The sequence below is a fragment of the Tympanuchus pallidicinctus genome, unplaced genomic scaffold, assembly GCF_026119805.1.
Source record: "Tympanuchus pallidicinctus isolate F22 unplaced genomic scaffold, pur_lepc_1.0 scaffold3, whole genome shotgun sequence".
NCBI lineage: Eukaryota > Metazoa > Chordata > Aves > Galliformes > Phasianidae > Tympanuchus > Tympanuchus pallidicinctus.
Window position 1 is genome coordinate 14,404,612 of NW_026294747.1, and position 24,549 is coordinate 14,429,160.

Below are 24,549 nucleotides of genomic sequence, written 5' to 3' on the forward strand. Positions count from 1 at the left end.
TTTCCCTTTCTCATAGAAAACTGCAAAGCGCCTAAGAAATATATATCATGTTCTGACAGCTTGGAAAACAAGTATGGAGCTGCATGTGCCCCTACTTGTCAAATGCTGGCTACTGGAATTGAATGTGTAAGTTTCACAGCCCTGTGATATTAATCCTCTAGGAGAGGAAGAACTTGAGAATCTTGGGAAGAATTCAGTTTCTTCTAGTGAAATGAGAGGAGGTATCTCTTCTAACATGATATGATTGATCACCAGTCTTTTTTCCACCGTGTGGACAATAAAAAAGTACACACATTTAAAAAGTGAACAAAGGAATTGAATTAAATGAATTACAAAATTAAAAATCCACTAAATATTCTAAAATATATGATTATCACCTCTGGCTCAAGTACTCCATAAGTTGCATGTCACTAGAAACCCATAGAACATGTAGTATATGTTTTCTGTTCCATTCTTTCCAAAGTATCTGCTGTTGATGATTGTGGAGTGCAGGAGACCTAAGTTAGGTGGGTCTATCTCTGAAGAGTTTTCTTTTCCTTTTATACTGAGGAAACAGACTGACTGAAAGAACTGTAATGTCATAGGGTACCTTGATAGTAAAGAATCCTATATTGTGCTCTGTTTGTCTGAAAGATTGTTAGCAATGAGAGACATTTCTCAGAGTTTTCAAGTATGTTTAGTATCTCACACAGTAGGTATATCTTGTAACTTCAGTGAAAGTAATTAAATTGATTAGTATATTAGCATAAGGAAAATCGTAACATTGAAATCAAATAAAAAATAGAACTGATTATAGATTCACCCTTAATGTGAGTCACACACAAAATAAAATACATCTTGTATCCCTTTTCATTCTGTAATCTGTTGATCTTTACCAGATTCCTACTAAATGTGAATCAGGCTGTGTCTGTGCTGATGGGCTATATGAAAATCTTGATGGCAGGTGTGTTCCAGCTGAAGAGTGTCCTTGTGAATATGGAGGCCTTTCATATAGAAAAGGTGAACAGATCCAAACTGAATGTGAAATCTGGTAAGAGTCAAACCATTTTCCACTGCTGAATCTCAGTTTCACTAATTTGTGCAGGTATATAACAAAGGTGTTTAGTTGACAGGAAAATAAAAATAGTTCAGCAAAAAAATAAAAAAAAATAGTTCAGCAAAAGCTGAAAGATGAACAGAAGGAATACAGTGACAAAGCATAGAGGTGGTAAATAGAAGCTAAAATTTGCCAGTATGTTTGTATAAATAAGTCTGACAATAAATAAGTACAAACAAAAGAGTCATGATCTAGTAGTCATCTGTATGGGCTTCGGGAATATTTATGCCACCTCTGTATCCAGGGAATAAGGGCATCCATTAGGGACTTTAACTGTAAACTGCATAAGGTCAAAAATTATCAACTCCACCTAAATAAAGATGAGGGCAATCTTCCTTCCTTTCTGTAGATAAAAACAGCTTCCCAGAAAGATTACTTGCATCTCTTCAGCTGCATTCTCAGAGCACTTTGTTCAATTTCTGTTTTTTAATGTAATATTACAAACACCAGCACCCAAAGCATCATAACTGTGACATCTGTTCTCATCAGCAACTGAAATAAACAAGCACATATTCTTTCTTCAGTGGAAAAGAAAGCAAAAGAGACTTAACATATTTACTTAATAATGAATTTTCTCAGTAATCCATAATTTTTATTTATGGTTCTTATATTAAACGTTACTTGGTCACAGTGTGCACCAGACTATTAAATGAATGTCATATCTATAAAACTGTATGCATGTAAAAAGAAATAAGGTGGTATGTCTTTAGAATCTAATTATGGTTTCTCTTTGCACTCTCAGCACTTGCAGAAAAGGCAAATGGAAATGTGTTCAGAAATCAAGATGTTCCTCAACATGTAATCTGTACGGAGAAGGCCATATCACCACTTTTGATGGACAGCGTTTTGTGTTTGATGGCAACTGTGAATACATATTAGCTATGGTAATCTGCATCTTACTGATGCTTTTGGCTGTATCTTAGTATCAAGAAGTACCTTGTTTTAAAAGACTGATGAAAATATCCTGGGATGTACTATATCCATTAAAGCACTTTGAATCTCAATAAGCACAAGAAGTGTGCTTATTTTCTACATATATACAATTTTAAAATAAAAAATGTTTAGTTCACAAAATGAAATTTTTAATGTGCGTGCAACCAATTTTAGATTAAATAACACTTAAAGTCATTGCTGTGTACATCTTCGGTACCAGTCAACTGTGTCTTTCAGTGATGTCAGTTTCTCTACTGAATCAGAGGTCATCACTATTACTTCCCAAAACAGTGAGGTAACTCTCTGTAACTTTTTCACTTCTGACTACAAATATGTGGTTTCTACGAGGAATAGAATGGTTCAGTTACCTAAACCATAAAATATCCCAGGATCTATCTATTAATAGCAAGCAGTGGATTTTAAGACATTCACAGATGGACTATCTCTCATATGAGAGTAAATAAAGATGGCCTGCTGTACTGAAAGGCAGAATCACAGTCATGACACATTTGTGCTTTCTATACTTTCTCGTGCTTCTAAGTTGAGAGACTTCAGACACAGAGTCTATTAAATCTTTATGCATGTGTTTTTATCTTTTTAGGACGGCTGCAATGTTAATAGACCTCTTTCCTCTTTTAAAATTGTTACTGAGAATGTCATTTGTGGGAAATCAGGGGTTACGTGCTCTAGATCCATCAGCATTTACCTTGGGGTAAGATCCTCATTTTACTGTTACTCCACAGAATAGCCATTTAAGGCCATACTTGTTTTACTTCTGGACACTTCAGGTATGTCTTGCATGTGAAATTATGTGCTTAGCCTAGAGCTTCAGTTTTAGTAGGAAACTTTAGTAGGCGTATTTTTTATCAGTTCTCATGTCAGTGTTTTAGTCCTTCAGCCTCTTCCCTTAGAAGTCATTAAATTTTTAACTTTACCCACCCTGCCAAAAGACAGTTGTTATTTTTTCTCCCAAGCTCAAGAAAGCAGCAGAATAAAACTGAGGAATTCTTATCACGGATGATCTACAAAACTACACCAAATTTCTCTTAGTTTGGATAGTACTTGCCAATTCAAAATATTTCCAGATCTCTACTATCCTACTACGTGACGTGTATCTGTGAAATTACAGCAGTGATCAGTAATCCCTATTTTCACTGCTGTCTGACAGCTTCCAAAATTAGTTAACTTTTGCAGTTCTCAGCTATATTTGAACACTAATGCACAATATTATCTTCTCACCTTGGAGTCTTTCATTGTAATCAGAGAGTAGTTTATGGACAGCTGAGTTTTTACCCCAATGAACAGTCACTACAAGCAGTACACGTTTGCCATTTTACTGTGTAGTGGCACTTTTAGCTCATCAGTGCTGCACTTAGGATCTAGTTTCTAGTGCATACACCCCCATGCAAACCTTTCTACTGATTCTCTAGACATTGAAACACTATGGTATGATGTGAGTTATGTTTTAAAGTACACATGAGAGCAGGAGAGAGTAAGTAGAAGAGCCCAAGTGATACACTGACTTTCTCTGCAACTTTTCTGTTATTTCTAAGAATACATGAAGATGAACCTCCTCTGCTCTGCTGGATGCAGATGGCTGGCTGGCTGGCTGTAATATATGCATAAAATGTGATCAGAGTTCTAGTATACCAAACAATGAGACTAAAACAATACATTTTTAAATATTTCCTATGAAGATTTGCATTTAAATAAAAAAATTCCACAGGAAATAAAAGCCAATCATTTTAAGATAAGATGACAATCCAGGGAAACTCGCTTACCTTCATCACTGCTGACAGTAAGTTATTCTGAAGTTTCTGGCTACTGTAAAAAATGAGAAGATTTTCTATAGCAGTACAGTATCTGATCTGCAACAATGATTCATGGAAAGTAAAAAAAAAAATACTGAAACTTGATAATTTATAACATGTGCACAACTTTTCTTCCAGAACTTGACTATTATACTGCGAGATGAAACCTTCTCTATTTCTGGGAAAAATCTTCAAGTGAGGTATAATGTGAAAAAGAATGCCCTCCACCTGATGTTTGATATCATTATCCCAGGAAAATATAACATGACTCTTGTATGGAATAAGCACATGAACTTCTTCATCAAGATCTCCAGGGAAACACAGGTATTGCAGAATAACTTCTTCAGTAAACTATACTTCATTCACATTGACCTGCTAGTTTAATGATGTTTGTCTTCACTCTGCATGATGGCAAAGGTTAGTAGCAATTCATTTTCTACTCATTATCTCCGAAACAGCAGATATTTTCACTAAAGGCTGATTTTTGTGATTATCCTTTGGCATTACAAGAATTTTTTGAGCTAAGATTTTATATTTTATGCAACAACTGCATGTTTTGGTTGAATTTGGTCTCTAAATTATGACAACTTACATTTGAGATGAGAAACACATCCACTGATGAACAGGACTTCCTGCACAATTTGCAAAGAGCGTGTGAGAGAGTATTTGTAGATCACAGTCACTACTAAAGTAGGAAAAAATGCCAGTAATTGAAAGGGAATGAAAGTAATAATAATCAACTGACAGTGCTTTCATTTTATCCAGGAAACTATCTGTGGTTTGTGCGGAAACTATAATGGCAATATGAAAGATGATTTTGAAACCCGAAGCAAGTATGTGGCATCAAATGAACTGGAATTTGTGAATTCTTGGAAGGAGAATCCTCTCTGTGGGGATGTATACTTTGTAGTGGACCCCTGTAGCAAGAACCCTTATCGTAAAGCTTGGGCAGAAAAGACATGTTCCATCATCAACAGTCAAGTCTTTTCTGCCTGTCACAATAAGGTAAGAAGTAGTTAGGTCTTCTCTTTAAGTCAGGTATCAATCCTCATAAGCCATGTGTTGTAACACGTATATCATGAGATTTATCAGAACCAGGCTTTCTGAAGGAAGATCTGCATTTTCAGGAATTGACCACAAATGATAAATACAGCTGATACTGCAGTGGTCATGCATAGCTGTGGAAGTTGTAGTGCTGGTGAATTTTAGGTACTTCTGCCTGAATGGATGTGGGTTTTTGTGGTTTGTTTGTTTGTTTGTTTTTTTAATTTCTTTTTTAACTGATTAAATGTATGTTCAGTATGAATTTAGACATACATATCTAGAAAAACCTCATGAACTTCTATTATTAGTTGGAAAATATCTACATTCTTGTTAAAAAGAGTTCTTTGAAGTTTGACTGTTTTGACAAGTGTTCAGTGGAAATACTAGTTACTCTTACTTCAATGGAACAGATTCTCTTGACTTTCTCATATGCCAAAAGGGACCTATAAAAAACATCTTCTGATAAAATAGGCACTGAAGAATTCAGAAAACTCATTACTTCACTTTCCAATACAGGTGAATCGTATGCCCTATTATGAGGCCTGTGTCCGAGACTCATGTGGTTGTGACATTGGAGGTGATTGTGAATGCATGTGTGATGCCATTGCAGTGTATGCAATGGCCTGTTTAGATAAGGGAATCTGCATCGACTGGAGGACTCCTGAGTTTTGCCGTAAGTTTCTTTAAGATTTCCTAAAGGCAGTTTAAGAGACAATTATTGCTAATGTGAGTATAGTATTACAGCAACACAAGAAATGGCTTATATATGCACTTCCTGTGTTTCATTCTCTTTATGGACAAATAGGTGACTTCAGTCACTTGAGTTTTGGACGCTGTACTTTTTCTTTGCTCTAAAGAAACAAAATGTTATGTCTGTACTGTGGAATGATGAGAAAGAAAATGAAGTAACCACAGAAGGCATTTTATTTTTTTCTGCTGTCAGTGTATGATGAGCAGTCAGTTTGTAAGCAGAAAAAATATGAAATTGTAAAAAAAAGACTGTTGTTTTTGGCTGCGATGAATTCATCTTCTGTGTGAATGTCAAGGGAATAAAGACAGCTGTGTTGGCTAGAACACTGTGAAACAGGAAAATATCAGTGTGTCCTGACACCATACATAGAGGAAAAGAGAGAGTGAGGGGGTTATAAATCAATGCTGAAGTTGTCATCATTGATAGTTTCTTTTCAGTATTCACTGTATTATGCATTAAAATTATGGAAAATCCTGCACAGTTAACTCACAAAAAAAGAAACTGACTTGTATCACTAAAGCAAATTTCAATTTGCACATCATACTGAAAGTTCCAGTGGCAATTTTTTTTACTCAAGCTGCTGATAAATTTTGTCTTCCCTTCAGTCCTTTGAAAACAACGTTCTCTCTTTGAAAAATTCTGACCTTTCTCCTGGTTTTGCCATTTCTAGCTGTCTACTGTGAGTATTACAATTCTCACAGAAAAACAGGAAGTGGGGATGCTTATTCCTACGGCTCCAGTGTCAACTGCACCTGGCATTACAGACCTTGTAATTGTCCAAATCAATACTACAAATATATGAACATTGAAGGTAATAAGCTATACTATTTCAAACCACAAAGCAGCAACATAATTATTTTCCATGGTGTTTTTTTTTCCATATCACAGTTAGTAATGTTTTCACAGATGTTACCTTTAAAGCAGTTTTGCTTTCTTTATCTTACCTCTAATGCTTTAAATGCATAATTTGTTCAGTACCTGTACTACACCTGGCTTTATATTGAACTCAGGTTATCACGAAGATAAATCCTCTGACCTGTGCTAATTAAAATTACCTCTCCTTGAGTAAGAAAAGGTCTGAAGAGAACAGTATTATTTCTATTAGAAAAACAAATATGATTGGAGAACTCCCCAAAATTTACTACATATGCAGTTCCTTCTGAGGATTACACTGGAGATGCTTACCTGAATGTATGAAGTTACAATCAATACAATTTCTTAGTAATAGAAATTTAAGATTTTGGATTATACATAGTATAGGGTAAACGCTGTACTCTGAGGAATGTAAAAAGAATTTATGTTTCCTTTTCTTCAGGCTGTTACAACTGCTCTCATGATGAATATTTTGACTATGAGAAAGAAAAATGCATGCCATGTGGTAAGTAGAGCCCTGTATGCTCATCCTTTTTCTTTACAGTAACTAAAACCTTCGAGTGTTGACAAAGAGGATACTTTCCCTAGTTACTTCTCAGTTAATGATTACCATTCATCCCTGTATAACTTTTCTTCAAGATAATCTTATTGTTGTACTACTGGTATGTAAAACTAGTAGACTTAACTTAGCAATTCCCTTTAAGTTCTGTGGGTTTTTAGAATTATTTAACTTAAGATTTATTAGTGTGCAGTGTCCTACTCCGAAAACCTTTCATAGTAAATAATGTTGTGGATGGCCTCCCGCTACAATTTCGATTTCCATGAAGATGTAAAATTAACAAAAAAAAAACCACCCTCAATTACAGTTGTTTATTTCATTTAACAGAATTCTTACTTGTGAAACCAGAATTTCAGCTACTGATCTTATTTACAGATAAAAAAGCATTTCCATTATCCCTAGAAAGTGAAGTGCCCTTAAACAGAAATATGCTCATGTTGATTTGTATTAAGAGTTGTATTAAGTTCTTCATTATTTTTTAAGTAGTTTCATGTGAAGCTTATCACCAATATATGTAGAAACAAGCATTTTCAGGTTTATCACACTAATTAGCACAATCCTTTGAAAAGACCTAATTTTTCTTCCTATCTGAAATTTGCCTTATTTGGAATATTCTTAATATGCTTCCAACTAAAAATGTAACCTGTTCTACTTCTATGTCACAGGAGATGAAAGTATTAGTGCTACTCCAGAAACTTCTTCACCTTCAACAGGTTAGTTTAAGCAGTTGATTGAACAAGTACTTACACACTGGTGTATGTCCTGATCCTTGTTTCTGAGATAAGAAGTACCCTTTTTTTGCTTGATATAATGGTATCACCAGTTTTGAATGTGTAAGATGCAGTAACACAAAGTCAGTATCATAATTATCACAAAAAAATTCCCAGAAATATTTGTGTACACTGAGGCACAATTTCATTAGTAATGAAATTTTTTTTAGTGAGTATGGATTTCTGTCTTCTCCCTGAAACACAAAATCACACAAAATGTTCACTACAATTTTAAATGGTGATTGGCTTTATAACACTTAACAGTTCAGGAAGCTGGTCTTGGAAGTGCGTGACCAAGTACATCAAGCTCCAGTAGCCTGATCCAGGAAAGGAGCCTGTATTTACTGATCTTTGTTAGAAATTACATTACTTTCATTAATGAAAATGAGAGTTACTAGGAAAAAGGTAAAGAGGTGGTTTTATGAATAAAGCTTCTGCAAGAATTCCTGTTCAACATATTCGCTGCAAATAACAATAAAGGAATAGATCAATGAATTTTCTTAAATATTTGAAATTAAGGTAGGAATTATTTTCAATTGTTACTACTGGTAGTAGTTTTTCATTCTAAAAATAATTTTCAAATTTCTATAGGAACATTTTAATAGATTATGAAGAATTATTTCTTATCCTCTGATTTTGATTTTTTTTCCTCTTAGTAACAGCAATGCAGCCTAAAGCAACAGGAATCTCTACTGCAGTCACATTATCCACAGCTACCCAATCAACATCACCTAGTACTTCTTCTGCATCTACTGTACCAACTGAGCCCAGAAATCTCACTGTAACCTCAAAAATCACAGTCCCAAGAACTTCTTCATCATCACCTCTTGTCACAATGAAGTCAACAACCGGTAAGTTATTGTACTATTGTCTAAAACAAATTACATCAAACACATTCTATATAGAGTTGAGCTATCATTACACTAGGAAGGCATTGCAAGCTGTCTCAACATCCAAGCAAGAGACTGCAGATTAGAAGGTAGGTAAAGTAGGCTTCCAGAAAGCAGTTTAAACCAAAAATGTTCGGAAGCATGGATGGAAAGTGTGTGGAAAGAGAAAGAAAAAGGATATAGATGACAGGTTAGAAATGCAACTCGAATAACTTGTTGTGACTCATCTGAGAAGAATGTTAGAAGTGAGCAGTGAGCCAGCTCAGCTGCAATTGGATTTATTAGTTCAGTTTCAACCTCCATTACACAGCTGGTTCAGTAACACAGTCACACAGTCATGTTCAAATAGCACCCAGTCTCAAAAATCCAAATAATAACATAAGCAGGCTTCAAGGCAAAATCACAGAGGTATCAGTGCAGTGACTACTATTCTAGGATCCTGCTCTCAGCAGGATGACTTTTCCAGCATAAATTATTTTCCGATTATATGATTTGTGGATACTCATAATGGCATGCAGCTTTCCACCAACATGCACTCCAACTAAAAAGCCATACTGGACCCAGGCTATCAGAAGAAAACAGAGGTAAAAAGAGGTCCCATTTCACAGGACAAGAACTGGTACAAGGAAGGTCCTACAGTATGATGTTATTTAGTTTTGTAATATGGATTGTAGAAGGCTAATTCAGAATATAAGGTTAGCCAGTGACACTGTTATTTGGGCAAAGCCTATAGAGGCTTTTGCTAATAAGTGACAACAAAGCTAACTTTTAGAAATATTATACGAAGAATGATTATAGGAAATCACAGGAAATAATAGAAAAAGATGTACAAAATGAGAACAAAGAAAAATATGAGGTAAGAGAAAACAAGTACAGGTAGGAAAGGGTGCCATTTAGATTAGGAGAACATAAATACAGACAATCATTTAATGTTTTGACATGCAAAACATTAAAAAGATCCAGGGCAAAAAACTATGTCTTGTGAACATGGGCAGTTTTTCATGTTTTGTCTATTTTAATTATTACATAAATTGATTACTCACATGATATTCCTTACCTTTTACTCCAAAAGAACATACAACATCAATTTTTGCTATGCCAAGCATGACCTCTACAGTAACTACACCTTCCATAACTACCTCAGCGAAAGGAACCATCTTCACTGAACCAAAATCTACAACTACTGCCTCAGTAACCATTGTTACAACAGAGACAGAAAAAACAAGGTTCACTACACCACTCTTAGAGACTACTGTCAAAGAAGAAATGACAACCATCTCAGTACCTTATACTACATCTCAGATTGCAACTTTCAGCAAGCCTGAACTAACAACAGTAGGTAAGCATAAAAAAAACCCAAAAACATTCATTCTTACTAGATGTTTTAAAAGTGCAAATTAGTGAGAAAGGAAAATGATGACTGATGAATTGTAATAAAAATGAAAACTTCAGCGTCCTGCCAATGCAGCGAGCATTGGACATCTGAATAAGATCTTAAAACCAACATTTCTCTCAGAGGCCTTTCTCTATCTATTCACTTCCTCCAAGGAAGTAGATTAAGGTAAAAATCTTTCTGTACTTTAAAGTGAGTTTTCAAAGACAAACATACAGATGTGCATTCTCCTTAGACAACTTCTCCAAAAAATATAAATCCTGTCTGTCACAAAGGAAGTGGTATTTTGGGAAGCCAAGTATGCCATATGTCAACTATGACAGCTTCTTCTATTGCTGTATACCTACATTAGCCACTGAGACCAGAGTCTGGGACAGCATGCAGGGAGAAGTCAGCTTTGAGAAGGCACCTGCACACTATCTCCCAGTCCAAACATCTCTCACCCGTACTGTTGGGGTGCATACATTCAGGTCTCCTTCTGCCAACAACATTGGCTTAGTCTGAGAAAGCATCACAACCCACTTTTATTAGGTACCTTCCCAGACATTGAGCATTACTGAATATCCATTTTTCCTTACATTGGAGAGAGTGAGGGAAATCAAGCAACCACTCTGCACCACCAAGTTTCAGTAGGTGACTAAGAATGATCTGAAAACTGTCATTGGCCTGTGACTGTGTTTCACTTACCTAGCTTTTTCTTGGGATGCCCATGCCCAGCTTGGAGTGCCTTTAAGGGAGATGCACAAATCTGGAGAGGTTGTTCTTCTTCCCTCAGGAGGTCAAAGAGGCATAGGGTGCTGAACGGGCCCAGTTCTTACCCCATATTTCTGTGGAGAAGCAGAAAAGGGAATGTGAAGGCAGAAGCCCCTGGTCTGTTTTTCCTTTCTGCTCAGCAAGACTGAGTGAGATCCAGGCCTGCCTTTTGTGCTCCATCCCCAGCCCTCGTATTCTGCCTAGGATCTTTGCATTCCCTCCATCTTCCTTTCTTGTCCTGCCACCTTCAATTGACTTGTGCCTTCCTTCCAGTAGTTGTAACCCACAAAAGACCAACCATGCCACACACTGTACCACATCTCATCACACAGAAGACCACCCCAATGACACTGTCCAGCAGCACCTCTAAGACCTTTGTCTCCACAGAGGCCAGCACCACCAGCAGTACAGAAGTTCCTCTGACAAGGATACCTGTGAGCCCCACCTCTTTACCTGCCACCACAGCTGTATCTGTTTCTTTCCCCTCATCTCCATCCTCAACACGGCTGAGACCATCACATCCAGGTAATGCTGCCACCTGCTCCTTCAAGCTCCCACCCTTCTCTTCTGAGTGTCATGTTACACAAGTTTCACTTTTGATATTCATTTTCTATTCCTATTCCTCTTGCCATACCACTCAAACTCAGGCAGTCACATTGCCCCTAATTATGTCCTTCTCCCTTGCTGCTTCAGGCATTTGACTCTGGGGCACAGAGCTTTATCACCCTACAGCCTTGTTTGAGTTTCTGCCCAACAACTAGCAGGTGGAGACCAGTTTACCCACAGGCCCTCCTCTTGTAGCAGTGCTGTAAGAGAGTGGGGGGAATAAAAGGCAGTGAGAGTGGAAGATTACAATTCTAGGATAGTTTTTGGTGAGAGAGAGAATACAAGTATGTTTTCCATACAAAGGATGCCTAGGCCCTGCACAGCAATGGCAAACTTGGGCCAACAAATGCTGCCTCCTTGCTGCGCAGATAAAGAAACCAGGTGCTGATCCTGGGTGCAAAAATATCACCAGTGGAGGGGTGGGCAAGAAGATGCTCAAACTCCAGGGTACATTTCCCCCACATAGACCTATAATGCTCCACATGCCCAGGTCTTCATGGTGTTGACCAGGACAGTCTCCTTTCAGAAGATGCCACAACATGCTTCACATAGGATTCTTCCCAAGACTCAACCATCATTTTTTCTCATCACTTTCTTTGTAGCAAGGAAGCCAACCAGAGCTTAGACTGCAACTAGTAAAGTAGTAATGAATGAATGCTCTGGTCAGGAAAGAGATATTAATGCCTGTTCCATCAGTAACCTCAGCTGCTCCAGGAACTCTACCCAACACACTGCGAAACAGACATGATCCATATTCATATATATACATATATATATATTCATATATATATCCATATTTAGCATGTATAGTAATGAGACCAATCAACTTCTGATTTCCAATGGCAGCCTCCAAGACAACTGTGCTGCCTCTCACCACAGAGAAGACTACCCCTGTCACATCTTTCACCAGCACCTCCAAGACTTCTGTCTCCATTGAAGCCAGCCCCACTACCAGCCCAGAAATCCCACTGACAACATCTCCTGTCCTCAGCAGCACCCTCAGCACCAGGCTACCAACTCCTGCCCCATCAACACTCTTCTCCACCTCACCTCCAATCTCCATGCCAAAAACAATTCCTACAGCGCTAAGACCCAAGCCTTCTTCCCCAACAACCAGTGCTTCAACAGAGTTGCTGATACCTGCATCCTCCACACCCTCCACAGCCAAAACCAGTCTGCTGTCATCATCAGCATCTTCCCCTTACTCAACTATGTCCTCGACAGCACTAAGCACATCACATCTCGGTAAGTCTCCCCCTAGTCCTTCCCAATTCTACTCCTTCTCACTGCTTTCCCAGTACTTCCCCTTTACTCCTGATGTACAGTATGCACCCCAGGGTTGTCACCCACACTCTCAGCACCAGACTGCCATTTCCTGCCCCATTTACTCTCATCTCTGCCTCTACTCCAACTTCCATGAGAAAGCCCACACTACAACACTGAGACCCAAGCCCTCTTCTCTGACAACCATTGCTCCAATAGAGTCACCTACAGCTGCATTCTCTGCACCCTTCACAGCCAAAACCAGCCTGCTGCCATCATCTGTTTCTTCCCCCTTCTCAACTGTGTCTTCCACAGCACTGAGAACATTGCATCCCAGTAAGCCTCCCTCCTGCCTTTCACATTCCTCTGCCTGCTCTTCCTAGTTTTTGCCCTTCATTTCTCATCTACTGTGGACACCAATTTGTTGTCACGCTCCTTTGCCCACTGGTGGTGGGCATTTCTGCTTATGGTAGTTGTGGTGTCGTGCTTGTTTGGATGGAGTGAGCAGCACAGCTGAGTGAAGGCTTAGCTGCTAACAAAGGTGAAGTCACCACAAACTGCCCTTCTGCGAAGCTCTCTCAGCATTTTGTCATCAGGGATTTTGGGGAATTCAGGGTCACTGATTTCTCCCTTGAGTTGTCCCATACTCAGCTTGATGCATGTAGGCAGAGCCTCTGCCTGTGTCTTGGTTGAGACAGGCACATGCAGAGAGGCTCCTCTTCTAGTGAGATAGAGTGAAATGCTAGGGGGCATTCCTGAGGTGCTGTCCTTGCTGCAACTTTCTGGACAGGAGAAGGATGGAGAAGAAAAGGGCAGAAGCCACTGGCCCTTCCTTGACTCTTGCTCAGTGAGAGCGGTTGTGGCATGGCTTTATTTCACTGCCCACATATGTGCTTTTCTATGGGAACAGTCCATCTCCTTTGCCATTTTTTTCTTGCTCTGCCACTCTCAGCTGAACTATGCTTTCTTTATGCAGCATCCACTCACAAAATGACAACTGTGCCACCCATTGTGCCTCCAGTCACCACAGAGAAGACTACTCCCACTGTGTCTGCCACCAGCGCCTTTAAGACCTCCATCTCCAGTGAGGCCAGCCTGACCAGCAGCCCAGAAGTCCCACTGACAACGACATCCCCTGCTCCCAGTATCACTCTCAGCACTAGCTTACCATCTGCTGCTCCATCCACACTCTTCTCCACATTGCTCCCAACTTCCACTCCAAAGTCCACGCCTACAACCCTATGGCCCAAGCTGTCTTCTCTAACAACCAGTGCTCCAACAGAGTCGCCTACACCTGCATCCTCCACACTCTCCACAGCCAAAACCAGCCTGCTGCCATCATCAGCATCTTCTCCCTTCTCAACTATATCCTCAACAGTACTGAGCACATCTCTTCCCGGTATGTATTCCTCCTGCTCTTCAAGCTGTAGTGTTTGCTCTTCCCAGTTCTCACTCTTCATTCCTACCATTCAGCACAAACCACTTTGTTGTCCCCCTCCTTTTCCCACTGATTTTAGCACTGTCACTCCTAGGATCTGTGGTGAGTTGCTGGGTCTGTACTGCAGTTTTGTTTGGGGAGGAACTTCTTTTCTTCCTTGGAGTCCATTATTTATGAAAGAACACCCTGCCTGTGTTGGTGCGGGCAGACAGTGCCCTGTGCCAGAGAACTTCCTCTTCCAGGGAGAGGAGGAGTTAGCTGAGCTGCTGGAGGGCAGCCTTGAGGCATTGTTTTTATCTCACCTTGCTGGGGAGGAGAGAAGAAGGGGAGGGGAAGAGCAGGAGCCAGTGGCCAATTCCTGCCTCTTGCCCAGCGAGTGTCAGTGTAGCAAGGTCCTACTTCCCTGCCCTTCTGCATAGCCCAGGGCTTCTGTATGGGAACTGTATGGGAATATCTGTATGGGAAAGGAAGTCTACTTCCTTTCTTTTCCTTTGTAATCCTTTAACCAACCAATGCTTTCTTTCCTGCAGCTTTCACCCATGAAACAACAACTGTGCTGCACATGGTGCCGTATATCACCACGGAGAGGACCACTGCCACACCTGTTACCACCAGCACCTCCAAGACCACTGTCTCTAGTGAGGCCAGCCCCAGCAGCAGCCCAGAAGTCCCCCTGACAACGACATTCCCTGCCCCCAGCAGCACTCCCAGCACCAGGCTGCCATCTTCTGCCCCATCCACAGTCACCTCCTCTCCTCCGACCTCCACAATGAAGTCCACACCTACAACACTAAGGCCCAAGCCCTCTTCCCCACTGACTAGTGCTCAAACGGAGTTTACCACACCTGCTTCCTCCACACTCTCCACAGTCAAAACCAGTCCAGTGCTGTCATTAGCATCTTCCACTTCTTCGTCTGTGTCCTCCACAGCACTGAGAACATCGCATCCCAGTAAGCCTCCCTCCTGCCCTTCTCATTCCTCTGCCTGCTCTTCCCAGTTTTTGCCCTTCATTTCTCATCTACTGTGGACACCAATTTGTTGTCACACTCCTTTGCTCACTGGTGGTGGGCATTTTTGTAGGGTTTATAGGGGGTTGTTTGCTGTGCTTCATGACATGATGGATTAAATGGCTGACTGAATGCTTAGCAGCTAATTAGGGTGAAGTCGCCACATGCTGCCCTTCTCTAAGGTCCTCTCAGCACTCTGGGGAGTTCAGCTGGTGCACTGGTTTCTCCCTTGGATTGTGCTTTACCCAGCTTGATGCATGTAAGCAGTGCCCTCTACCTGTGTCTTGATTGAGACAGGCACATGCAGGGATGTTCCTCTTCCAGTGAGATACAGAGGGTAGTGAAATGCTAGGGGGCACTCATGAGGTGCAGTCCTTGCTGCAACTTTCTGGATAGGAGGAGGATGGGGAAGGAAAGGGCAGAAACCACTGGCTCTTTCCTGCTTCTTGCCCAGTGAGAGTCAGTGCAGCTTGGTTCTGCCTTCTCGTTCACGTGCCTGGCTTAGGTCCTCCACCAGGAACAGCTAGCATTGTTTCCCTTCCATTGTTACCCTTCAACCGACTTGTGCTTTCTTCCTGCAGCCTCCACCCAGAAAATAACAACTGTGCCACACATTGTGCTGCCAGTCACCACAGAGAAGACTACTCTCACTGTGTCTGCCACCAGCACCTCCACAACCCCTGTCTCCATTGAGGCCAGCCCCACCAGCAGCCCAGAAGTCCCGCTGACAACATCCCGTGCCCCCAGCAGCACTCTCAGCACAAGGCTGCCATCTGCTGCTCCATCCACACTCTCCTCCACACCGAAGATCAGGCGTACAACCCTGCTGCTTAAGCCTTCCTCCATGACAGCCAGTGCTCCAGCAGAGTCGCCTACACCTGCATCAACCTCACCCTCCACAGCCAAAACCAGCCTCTTGTCATTGTCTCCATCTTCCTTCTCTACTGTGTCCTCAACAGCACCGAGCACATCATATGCCAGTAAGCCTCCCTTCTGCCCATCTCACTGCTCTGCCTGCTCTTCCCACCCTACATTCCTACCTCACAGCACAAACCATGCAGTTGTCACGTGCTTTGATTGTCACCTTCCTTACCTGCTGCTTTTTACATTGTAATTCATGGAAGAACATGTGTTGAAGTCCCGTGGACTGTCTTGATTCTTCCTACGCTCCTTGGATTGAGCTTTTCTTCCTTGGAACCCAACTGGTGCTTTGCTTTAGCTTTTTGATCAAACAGCACTGATATTACAGTGATGCTTTAGATCTCTATGAAGTATGCTGGCACATCATAAACAAGTCTGTTTCTCTCTCTGGCATCTCTCTGGTCTGGGAGTGGGCAAGATGGTGATAGTTACACAGCTTTCACAGCTGACGCCAGCTGTCCAATGAGATATTCCATGCCACACAAATTCATAGTCAGCAATAAGATCAGGGTTGATATTTTTCAAAAGAGCCATTCCTCAAAGGCTGGTATAACCTCCGTGTACTTGGTAGGAGGTGGTGAGTAATTTCTATGCATCACTTGGGCATTAGTTTCTATTGTACATTTCTCTATTCAGTTATTCCACTTTCTTGTGAAATTTCAAGTGTTTTGACACTTGAGTCTTTCCCTTCTTTTGCCATTCCAGTTTTTTCCCCCCTTTCTCATGAGGGGAACTGAGCCAGTGGCTGAATAGGGTCCTAGAAGTCATCCAGGGTCAACATGAACTGCAATTCTCTTTGGCCCTCTCAGGATTTTTCCCTTCCAGGTATTGGAGTTATCGTGCTGGGGCTCAGGTCTCACACTTGGAGCCTGCCCTGTGCATCATGAAACAGGAAGACGGGATGATCTACCAGTGTCTCAGCTAGGTAAAGGGATGTGCAGAAAGGCTCTATTTCTGGGGAAAAGCAGAGAGTGCTGAGGCACTGGAGGGCTTCTACTTGGAGCAGCTTTCTTCTACTCATCTGGGAAGGAGCAGGATATGGAAAGAGAAAGGGCAGGAGCCACTGGCAAATTCCTGCCTCTCGACCAGCAAGACTCAGGGCAGCACAGGCCTACCCTTGTTGCCTATTTGCCTGACATGGAATTTCTGCCTGGGATCAGCGATCCTTCCCTGGTTACTCTTCAACTGATTCCTCTGCTTTCTTTCTAGCAACCACCCACAAAGTGACAACTGTGCTGCACATGGTGCCATATATCACCACAGAGAAGACCACTCCCACGATGTCTTCTGTCAGTACCTCCAAGTTCTCCATCTCCACTGAAGCCAGCCCCACTACCAGCCCAGAAATCCTACTGACAACATCCCCTGCTCCTAGCAGCACCCTCAGCACCAGACTGCCAACTCCTGCCCCATCTACACTCTTATCCACCTCTCCCTTAACCTCCACTCCAAAGCTCACACCTACAACACTGAGGCTCAAGCCCTCTTCCCTGACAACCAGTGTTCCAGCAGAGTCACGTACACCTGCATCCTCCACACCCTCCACAGCCAAAACCAGCCTGCTGCCATCATCAGCATCTTCTCCCTTCTCAACTATATCCTCAACAGCACTAAGCACATTGCTTCCTGGTATGTATTCCTCCTGCTCTTCAAGCTGTAGTGTTTGCTCTTCCCAGTTCTCACTCTTCATTCCTACCATTCAGCACAAACCGCTTTGTTGTCCCCCTCCTTTTCCCACTGATTTTAGCACTGTCACTCCTAGGATCTGTGGTGAGTTGCTGGGTCTGTACTGCAGTTTTGTTTGGGGAGGAACTTCTTTTCTTCCTTGGAGTCCATTACTTATGAGAGAACACCCTGCCTGTGTTGGTGCGGGCAGACAGTGCCCTGTGCCAGTGTCTTGAATGGACATGACACATACAGAGAGTTTCTTCTTCCAGGGAGAGAAGGAGGTAGCTGCAGTGCTGAAGGGTAGCCCTGATGTTCTTAAGCCATCTTCCTGGGGGGGGAGGGACAGGATCAGGAGAGAAAGGACAGGAACAACTGCCACATTCCTGCCTCTTACCCAGATAGTCTGTGTGACACAGTCCTACCTTATAGCCCCATATCCCTAGCTGCTGCGTGGGAACAATCAGCCTCCTTTCCCTTTATTTGTTACTTTTCAACCTTCAGCTGACCTATGCTTTCTTTCCAGCAACCTCCACCCACAGAACAACAACTGTGGTGCACATGGTGCCATATAACATCACGGAGATGACCACCCCCATCAGCACCTCCAAAACCTCCATCTCCAGTGAGGCCAGCCCCACCAGCAGCTCAGGATTCCCACTGACAACAACATCCCCTGCCCTCAGCAGCACTCTCAGCACTAAGCTGCCATCTGCTGCTCTGTCCACACACTCTACCTCACTCCCAACCTCCACAACAGAGCCCATGCCTACAACCCCACAGCCCAAGCCTTCTTCTCCGACAACCAGTGCTCCAACAGAGACACCTTCACCTGTCTTCTCAACACCCTCCACAGCCAAAACCAGCCCACTGCCATCATCTGCATCTTTTCCCTTTTCAGCTGTGTCTTCAACAGCACTGAGCACATTGCAACCCTGTAAGTCTGCACTTAGTCCTTCCTACTGCTCTGCCTGCTCTTCCCAGCTCTCGCCTCTTTTTTTCTACCTCACAGCACAAACCATGCAGTGTTCACCCTCCATGTTATTATCACCCTCCTTACCTTCTGCTTTTGTCATTATCATTCTGGATACTGAGGTTCTGGTTCTGGGACTATGCCCTGGTTTGAGTTGGGGTGAAGCTTCTTTTCCTCCTGGGAGCAGCTAGCTTGATGCTCTGCTTTGTGATCATCAGTGCTGGTAGTACAGCAGTGCTTTAGCTGTTTCTGAGGCATGCTTCACAGCACTGAGGCATGCTCCATATCTTATTGGCCAAATGCATGCCTAAAGGTTTCTCCATGAGAACAGCTCATCTTTGCCATTTTTTTCTTGCCCTGCCACTCTCGGCTGAACTATGCTTTCTTTATGCAGCATCCACTCACAAAATGACAACTGTGCCACCCATTGTGCCTCCAGTCACCACAGAGAAGACTACTCCCACTGTGTCTGCCACCAGCGCCTTTAAGACCTCCATCTCCAGTGAGGCCAGCCTGACCAGCAGCCCAGAAGTCCCACTGACAACGACATCCCCTGCTCCCAGTATCACTCTCAGCACTAGCTTACCATCTGCTGCTCCATCCACACTCTTCTCCACATTGCTCTCAACTTCCACTCCAAAGTCCACGCCTACAACCCTATGGCCCAAGCTGTCTTCTCTAACAACCAGTGCTCCAACAGAGTCGCCTACACCTGCATCCTCCACACTCTCCACAGCCAAAACCAGCCTGCTGCCATCATCAGCATCTTCTCCCTTCTCAACTATATCCTCAACAGTACTGAGCACATCTCTTCCTGGTATGTATTCCTCCTGCTCTTCAAGCTGTAGTGTTTGCTCTTCCCAGTTCTCACTCTTCATTCCTACCATTCAGCACAAACCGCTTTGTTGTCCCCCTCCTTTTCCCACTGATTTTAGCACTGTCACTCCTAGGATCTGTGGTGAGTTGCTGGGTCTGTACTGCAGTTTTGTTTGGGGAGGAACTTCTTTTCTTCCTTGGAGTCCATTACTTATGAGAGAGCACCCTGCCTGCATTGGTGCGGGCAGACAGTGCCCTGTGCCAGTGTCACGCAGTTTCCTTTTCCAGAGAGAGGTAGTCTTCTATCTCTTCCTCTTCTGGTGTTGGAGGGCAGCCCTGAGGCATTGTTCTGAGCTTTCTAGGGAGGGAAAAGTAAGAAGTGGGAAAGGAGCCAGTGGCCAATTCCTGCCTTTTGACCAGCATTAGTTAAGAGTGCAGCAAGATCCTACCGCCCCACATGCATAGCCTGGGGCTTCTGCCTGGGAACAGACAACATCATTGCCCTTCCCATGTCTTCCTTCAACCAACCTATGCTTTCTTTCCAGCAACCTCCACCCTCAAAAAGACAACTGTACTGCACGTGGTGCCGTATACCATTACAGAGAAGACCACTGCTATACCCGCTACCACCAGCATCTCCAAGACCTCCATCTCCAGCGAGGCCAGCAGCCCAGAAGTCCCACTGACCACGACATTCCCTGCCCCTAGCCGTCCTCTCAGCACTAAGCTGCCATCTGCTGCTCCATCCACAATCTTCTCTACTTCGCCCCCAGTGTCCATACCAGAGCCTACACTTACAACCCTCTCTCCTTCTACATTTCCCTCTTCTGAGAGTGCTACATATTCGTCCTCCACACACAACACCACCTTTTCTTTTACTCCGCCTGGTGAAACATTTTCAGTAGCATTTCCCACCGCTGCCTCTGCCAAATCCTCTCCAGCTGTGATCCCAAGTCTTTTACCTACCACAATTAAGTTTGCTCCCAGTATCACCACTACTGCTTCCACAGAGATCCCATCCACTGAACAGACATCCATTCAAACGACGACATTAACCACCACCCGCACCACATCAGCTCTTTCTGTCACTTCTGGTCTTTCAACTTCCATGTCTCCTTTTAGGCCATCGACAGTACCACAAGGTGAAGTATTTCCTTGTCATTTGCTGCATCATATTTTAGAGTTTAGTACATTTTTTTCGTGTGTGAATTGTTCTGAGATATATTCTTTGCTAATCCAATTGTATATATTGACTGTATTTTTTGTTTTGAGCTTTCTGCATTAATATAGAAAAGTTGCTTTGAAGTCTTTGTTCTCACAGTGCATTGATGTTTACATGATGGGGGGGGGGAGGGGGGAGGAGGGGCAGTTATAAATGCTTTTAAGCCTTAACCACTGTTTGAGGACCCAGGAAAGAAAGAACTTCTCAATTTCAGCCAATTCCTGCATTCTCTTTTGGGTTAGTTCCACAGACAAAGGAGAACCTCTCTGGAAAGCATACTTCAACCATTTCATACTGCCTCCTTTACTGTAAACTGTTCCTTTTCTACTGTCTATCTTATAGCACTTTCACTGTGTGTTTTCCTCTTAGTTTATGATGTGCAGGTAGAGGAGAGTACATTAGTGTGTGTGATTGCCTCAGTGTTAACTGAGCCTTGCCTTCACCAATGCTCGTTTTGTCTATAACCTTTCTTCAAGCAGGGAGTTTCAAAAGTTTAGCTGATAATATTGCGTCTGTAAAGAAACAAAATCTTAGAAATGACCAAATCAAGAATTTTTCAAGTCCATCGCATCCATTATTTGAACCAGAAATAATTCCCTGCAAATTAGCCAGCTCATTGTTTCATTTATGTCTTTGTGGTTTCATCAGTATCGGGAATAGAAGTTTTTTAGACTTAATTTTTGGACTCCATCATTCATATAAATGTTTGTTGTCCTTTTTCTGTGTTTGACAGAGTTTTGTAAAAAAGTGGAATATGAAGAAAACATAACTTACAGAGGCTGTTCTGCAAACATCACTTTGAGCCGATGTGAAGGACTGTGTCCATCTTCAGCAAAGTAAGGATACTGGAGAGCTTCTATAATATAAGTACACTAAGGCTGTTTCTTCTTTAGCTCCTGTGAGTAGTGCTATTTGTCAGCTATCACTCCCTTTACAAAATCTTTAGAAAAGATGTGTGTGATCTATACCCAGCAGTGTAGTGTTGGGGTACGAGCCAGCTAACTGGAAAGAGCACCTGTAAGAACAACAGTGCGTAGAGAACTACAGTGCACACAGGGAATATCTTCTCACCTAAACTTCTGAACACAGTATGGCAATACTGCAAGGTTTGAGTTGGTTTTTTAATTATTGAAGATAACAGTCAGACTACCAACTTTTCTTCCATTCACAGCTGTTCTTACCTAAATATTTTTTCCATGCAAGCCCAAAAAGATTTTCTTGTTTCATCTATTACACATTTTGCAGCGCTAATCAATGACAAAGCACCAGGTGGATGAGCTGCTTCTGCACTGCTTGCACAAGACTGTTCCAAATTCCATTCTTGAACAAAACCTAAAAGGCTGTATATGCAAGTCCCACCTGATCCTCCCTCTCCTCCAAACAGGTTGAATGTTGAGAACATGGTGCTCAATGCAGCATGCAGCTGTTGCAGACCATTACAGCTCCATAAGGAGGAATTTCAGCTACCATGTGAAGACCCAGATAACCCTGGCAAAAGGCTCACTAAGGAAATTACCGTGTTTGGGGGCTGCGTTTGCAACTTTGACAGCTGCATACAATAGCCAGACCTTCTGATAGCTTCAGATACAGGTGTTGTTGGTTTTTGCTTTTTTTTTTTTTTTTTTTTTTTTAACTTCTTATTTTAATTTTGTTAAATATTAACAATTAATTACAACCTAATACTTCCATGGCAACTGCTCATTGCAGGGAGTTCTCTTGTACTGATTATACAGGTTAGCCTTGCAGGGAGCTTCCTGAACAGCGGGCTGGAGCATCAATTAAATTAACTGAATGATGAATTATTCCTAATCTTGAGGGGAAGGGGTGGGGAGAAAGAGTGGGCATGGTTTAGGAGCAAAGACTGTCAGAGAACATCTAGCCTTGTTCAGGGCAATACTTAACTAGAGGCTAAACACTGGCCTGTGCACTGTGCAATAACAGAATTTTGACTTTCAAATAAAGTAGAAGGAATTTGATTTGTTAAATCATTCCTCACTGTATGACCAATTATTTTACCTGCAAATAGGCTGTTAGGTTCACTACACTTGAACTAGGACCGGTGGATTAGCCCATTACTGCACAAACCAGGAAAATAGATGACCAAGGCAAGCCACTGCCTTTCCTCTGAAAGCAGGTGCAGTGCTTGTGCTCATCTTCTGGAGGCAGCAGCTGTCAGACTGCAAGGTGCTACATGAGCCAAAACCTCTGCAGGAGGAGGTACATCTGTGCAACCTTCATGTGGGGCATTTCTCAAAATGTCATTAACACAGATAAGCAGTGGCTTTTAGACAAAGAAGAAATTTGCAGGATAATCGTCTGCTACATTTTGAAGCATCAAAACAGTTACCAAACAATAAATCTATCAGGAAGAAGGTAGTCCACCCAAGCAATTTCCACTTGCTGCTAGCAGAGACAATTTTTTTTTTTTTTTTTTTTTTTTTTTACTACTATTTGCAATTCAATTGAGAAAGAGTTGTATAGAATTTTAAGTGAGTTTTAGACAACCACTAAGAGCCTGAAGCAAAATACGAACAAACAAAAAGTTCGAGTGCAGTATTTAACAGCTCAGGTACTTTCTTCTTTTACAGCCAAGTAATTTCTTCCAAATCCTGCCTGGGTGTAATAACAGATGTGTGCTTTTGTAGCCATGGAAAGCAATGTATGAGTCACCATCTAAGTTGCTATTTATGCCTTGCAATGAAGAGAAACAAGGAAAGAGCCACTGTTTTGAAACAGCTGAAATCCGGAAAACAGTAATTTCAAGTTATGTTAAAGTATTGTGATGAGTTACATCAATTTACTGTTACATGCACTGTTCGTGTTTATATGCTCAGCCACTGTCAAATATACAAATGCTTAGAAAGGAAGATTCTACATCAAGTTTTCACTGTAGAGTGTTTATAACACAACCAAAACAAAACCAAAATAAAACCAAACCAAACATAAAAAAAAAAAACAAAACAAAACAAAACCAAAACAAAACAAACAGAAAAATCCAAACTCTGATCCACAGGCCAGGTAAGACTGAACCAAAACAATCCACCAGAAGTTTGTAGGAAAGAATTTACCATCCCACATCAGTTGCTCTTCCAAAACATTATATTTGGAATAAAACAACCATTCTGGGCAATTATCCCTTACATTCCCACTCCCCAAGACAAAAAAGGACAGTCTGATTACCGTTCTAATCATTTATTTAATCTTAATATGTTCTTCTGATGAATATAGTCTAATATATAGTCTTCTATATGAAAATTCTCCACTTAATTTGACAGAACTTTGTTTTATACAAATAAGACAATCACCATAAATGTTACATACTGGAGTGTAGGTCAAGAATGAACAAATGCTACCTGTTTTGCTATTCAGTTATTTTCACACATCAATGCCTGAAAATACTGTACTTGAAAACAATAACACTGTTTACTGCAGAAATTACTTTGTCTGCTTGAAAGGATACATCACTTTGGTAAGTTAACCATCATTCACGAAAAAAAAAAAAACCCAAAATAAAAAAATCAAGTATTTACCCTTAATTTGTTCACTGTTCTGCTCATGGCTTCACTGAGCTGACATCTAATACAAAACGTGAACAATCATAAGCTTAATACAGTCACCACTGAAAAGACGCTTTCCCTTTCCCCCCTCCTACCCATATTTTTAATGCACATTTTTAGCACAGCTGGAACCAAAGCTAAGTGAACTAGTATAGTACAGCGTGTCTTGAGATGTCCTTTGACAAGGGCACAGAACATATCCAGAGGA

The 24,549-nt window shown here is 41.7% G+C and overlaps 1 protein-coding gene across 1 annotated transcript in view; it reads left to right on the forward strand.

The window, feature by feature from the left end:
- MUC6 (mucin 6, oligomeric mucus/gel-forming) overlaps positions 1-16,995 on the forward strand; it is a 32,539-nt gene extending 15,544 nt beyond the window's left edge. The window contains exons 18-34 of the mRNA XM_052695807.1: positions 17-126; positions 879-1,030; positions 1,839-1,980; positions 2,631-2,741; positions 3,979-4,164; positions 4,606-4,845; positions 5,401-5,557; positions 6,306-6,446; positions 6,951-7,013; positions 8,500-8,688; positions 9,800-10,066; positions 11,261-11,398; positions 12,326-12,724; positions 13,719-14,141; positions 14,711-15,130; positions 15,769-16,167; positions 16,934-16,995. Of these exons, the coding sequence (XP_052551767.1) occupies positions 17-126; positions 879-1,030; positions 1,839-1,980; positions 2,631-2,741; positions 3,979-4,164; positions 4,606-4,845; positions 5,401-5,557; positions 6,306-6,446; positions 6,951-7,013; positions 8,500-8,688; positions 9,800-10,066; positions 11,261-11,398; positions 12,326-12,724; positions 13,719-14,141; positions 14,711-15,130; positions 15,769-16,167; positions 16,934-16,995 (3,599 nt within the window). The remainder of the gene's footprint in view (positions 1-16; positions 127-878; positions 1,031-1,838; positions 1,981-2,630; positions 2,742-3,978; positions 4,165-4,605; positions 4,846-5,400; positions 5,558-6,305; positions 6,447-6,950; positions 7,014-8,499; positions 8,689-9,799; positions 10,067-11,260; positions 11,399-12,325; positions 12,725-13,718; positions 14,142-14,710; positions 15,131-15,768; positions 16,168-16,933) is intronic.
- The last annotated feature ends 7,554 nt before the right edge of the window (positions 16,996-24,549 follow it).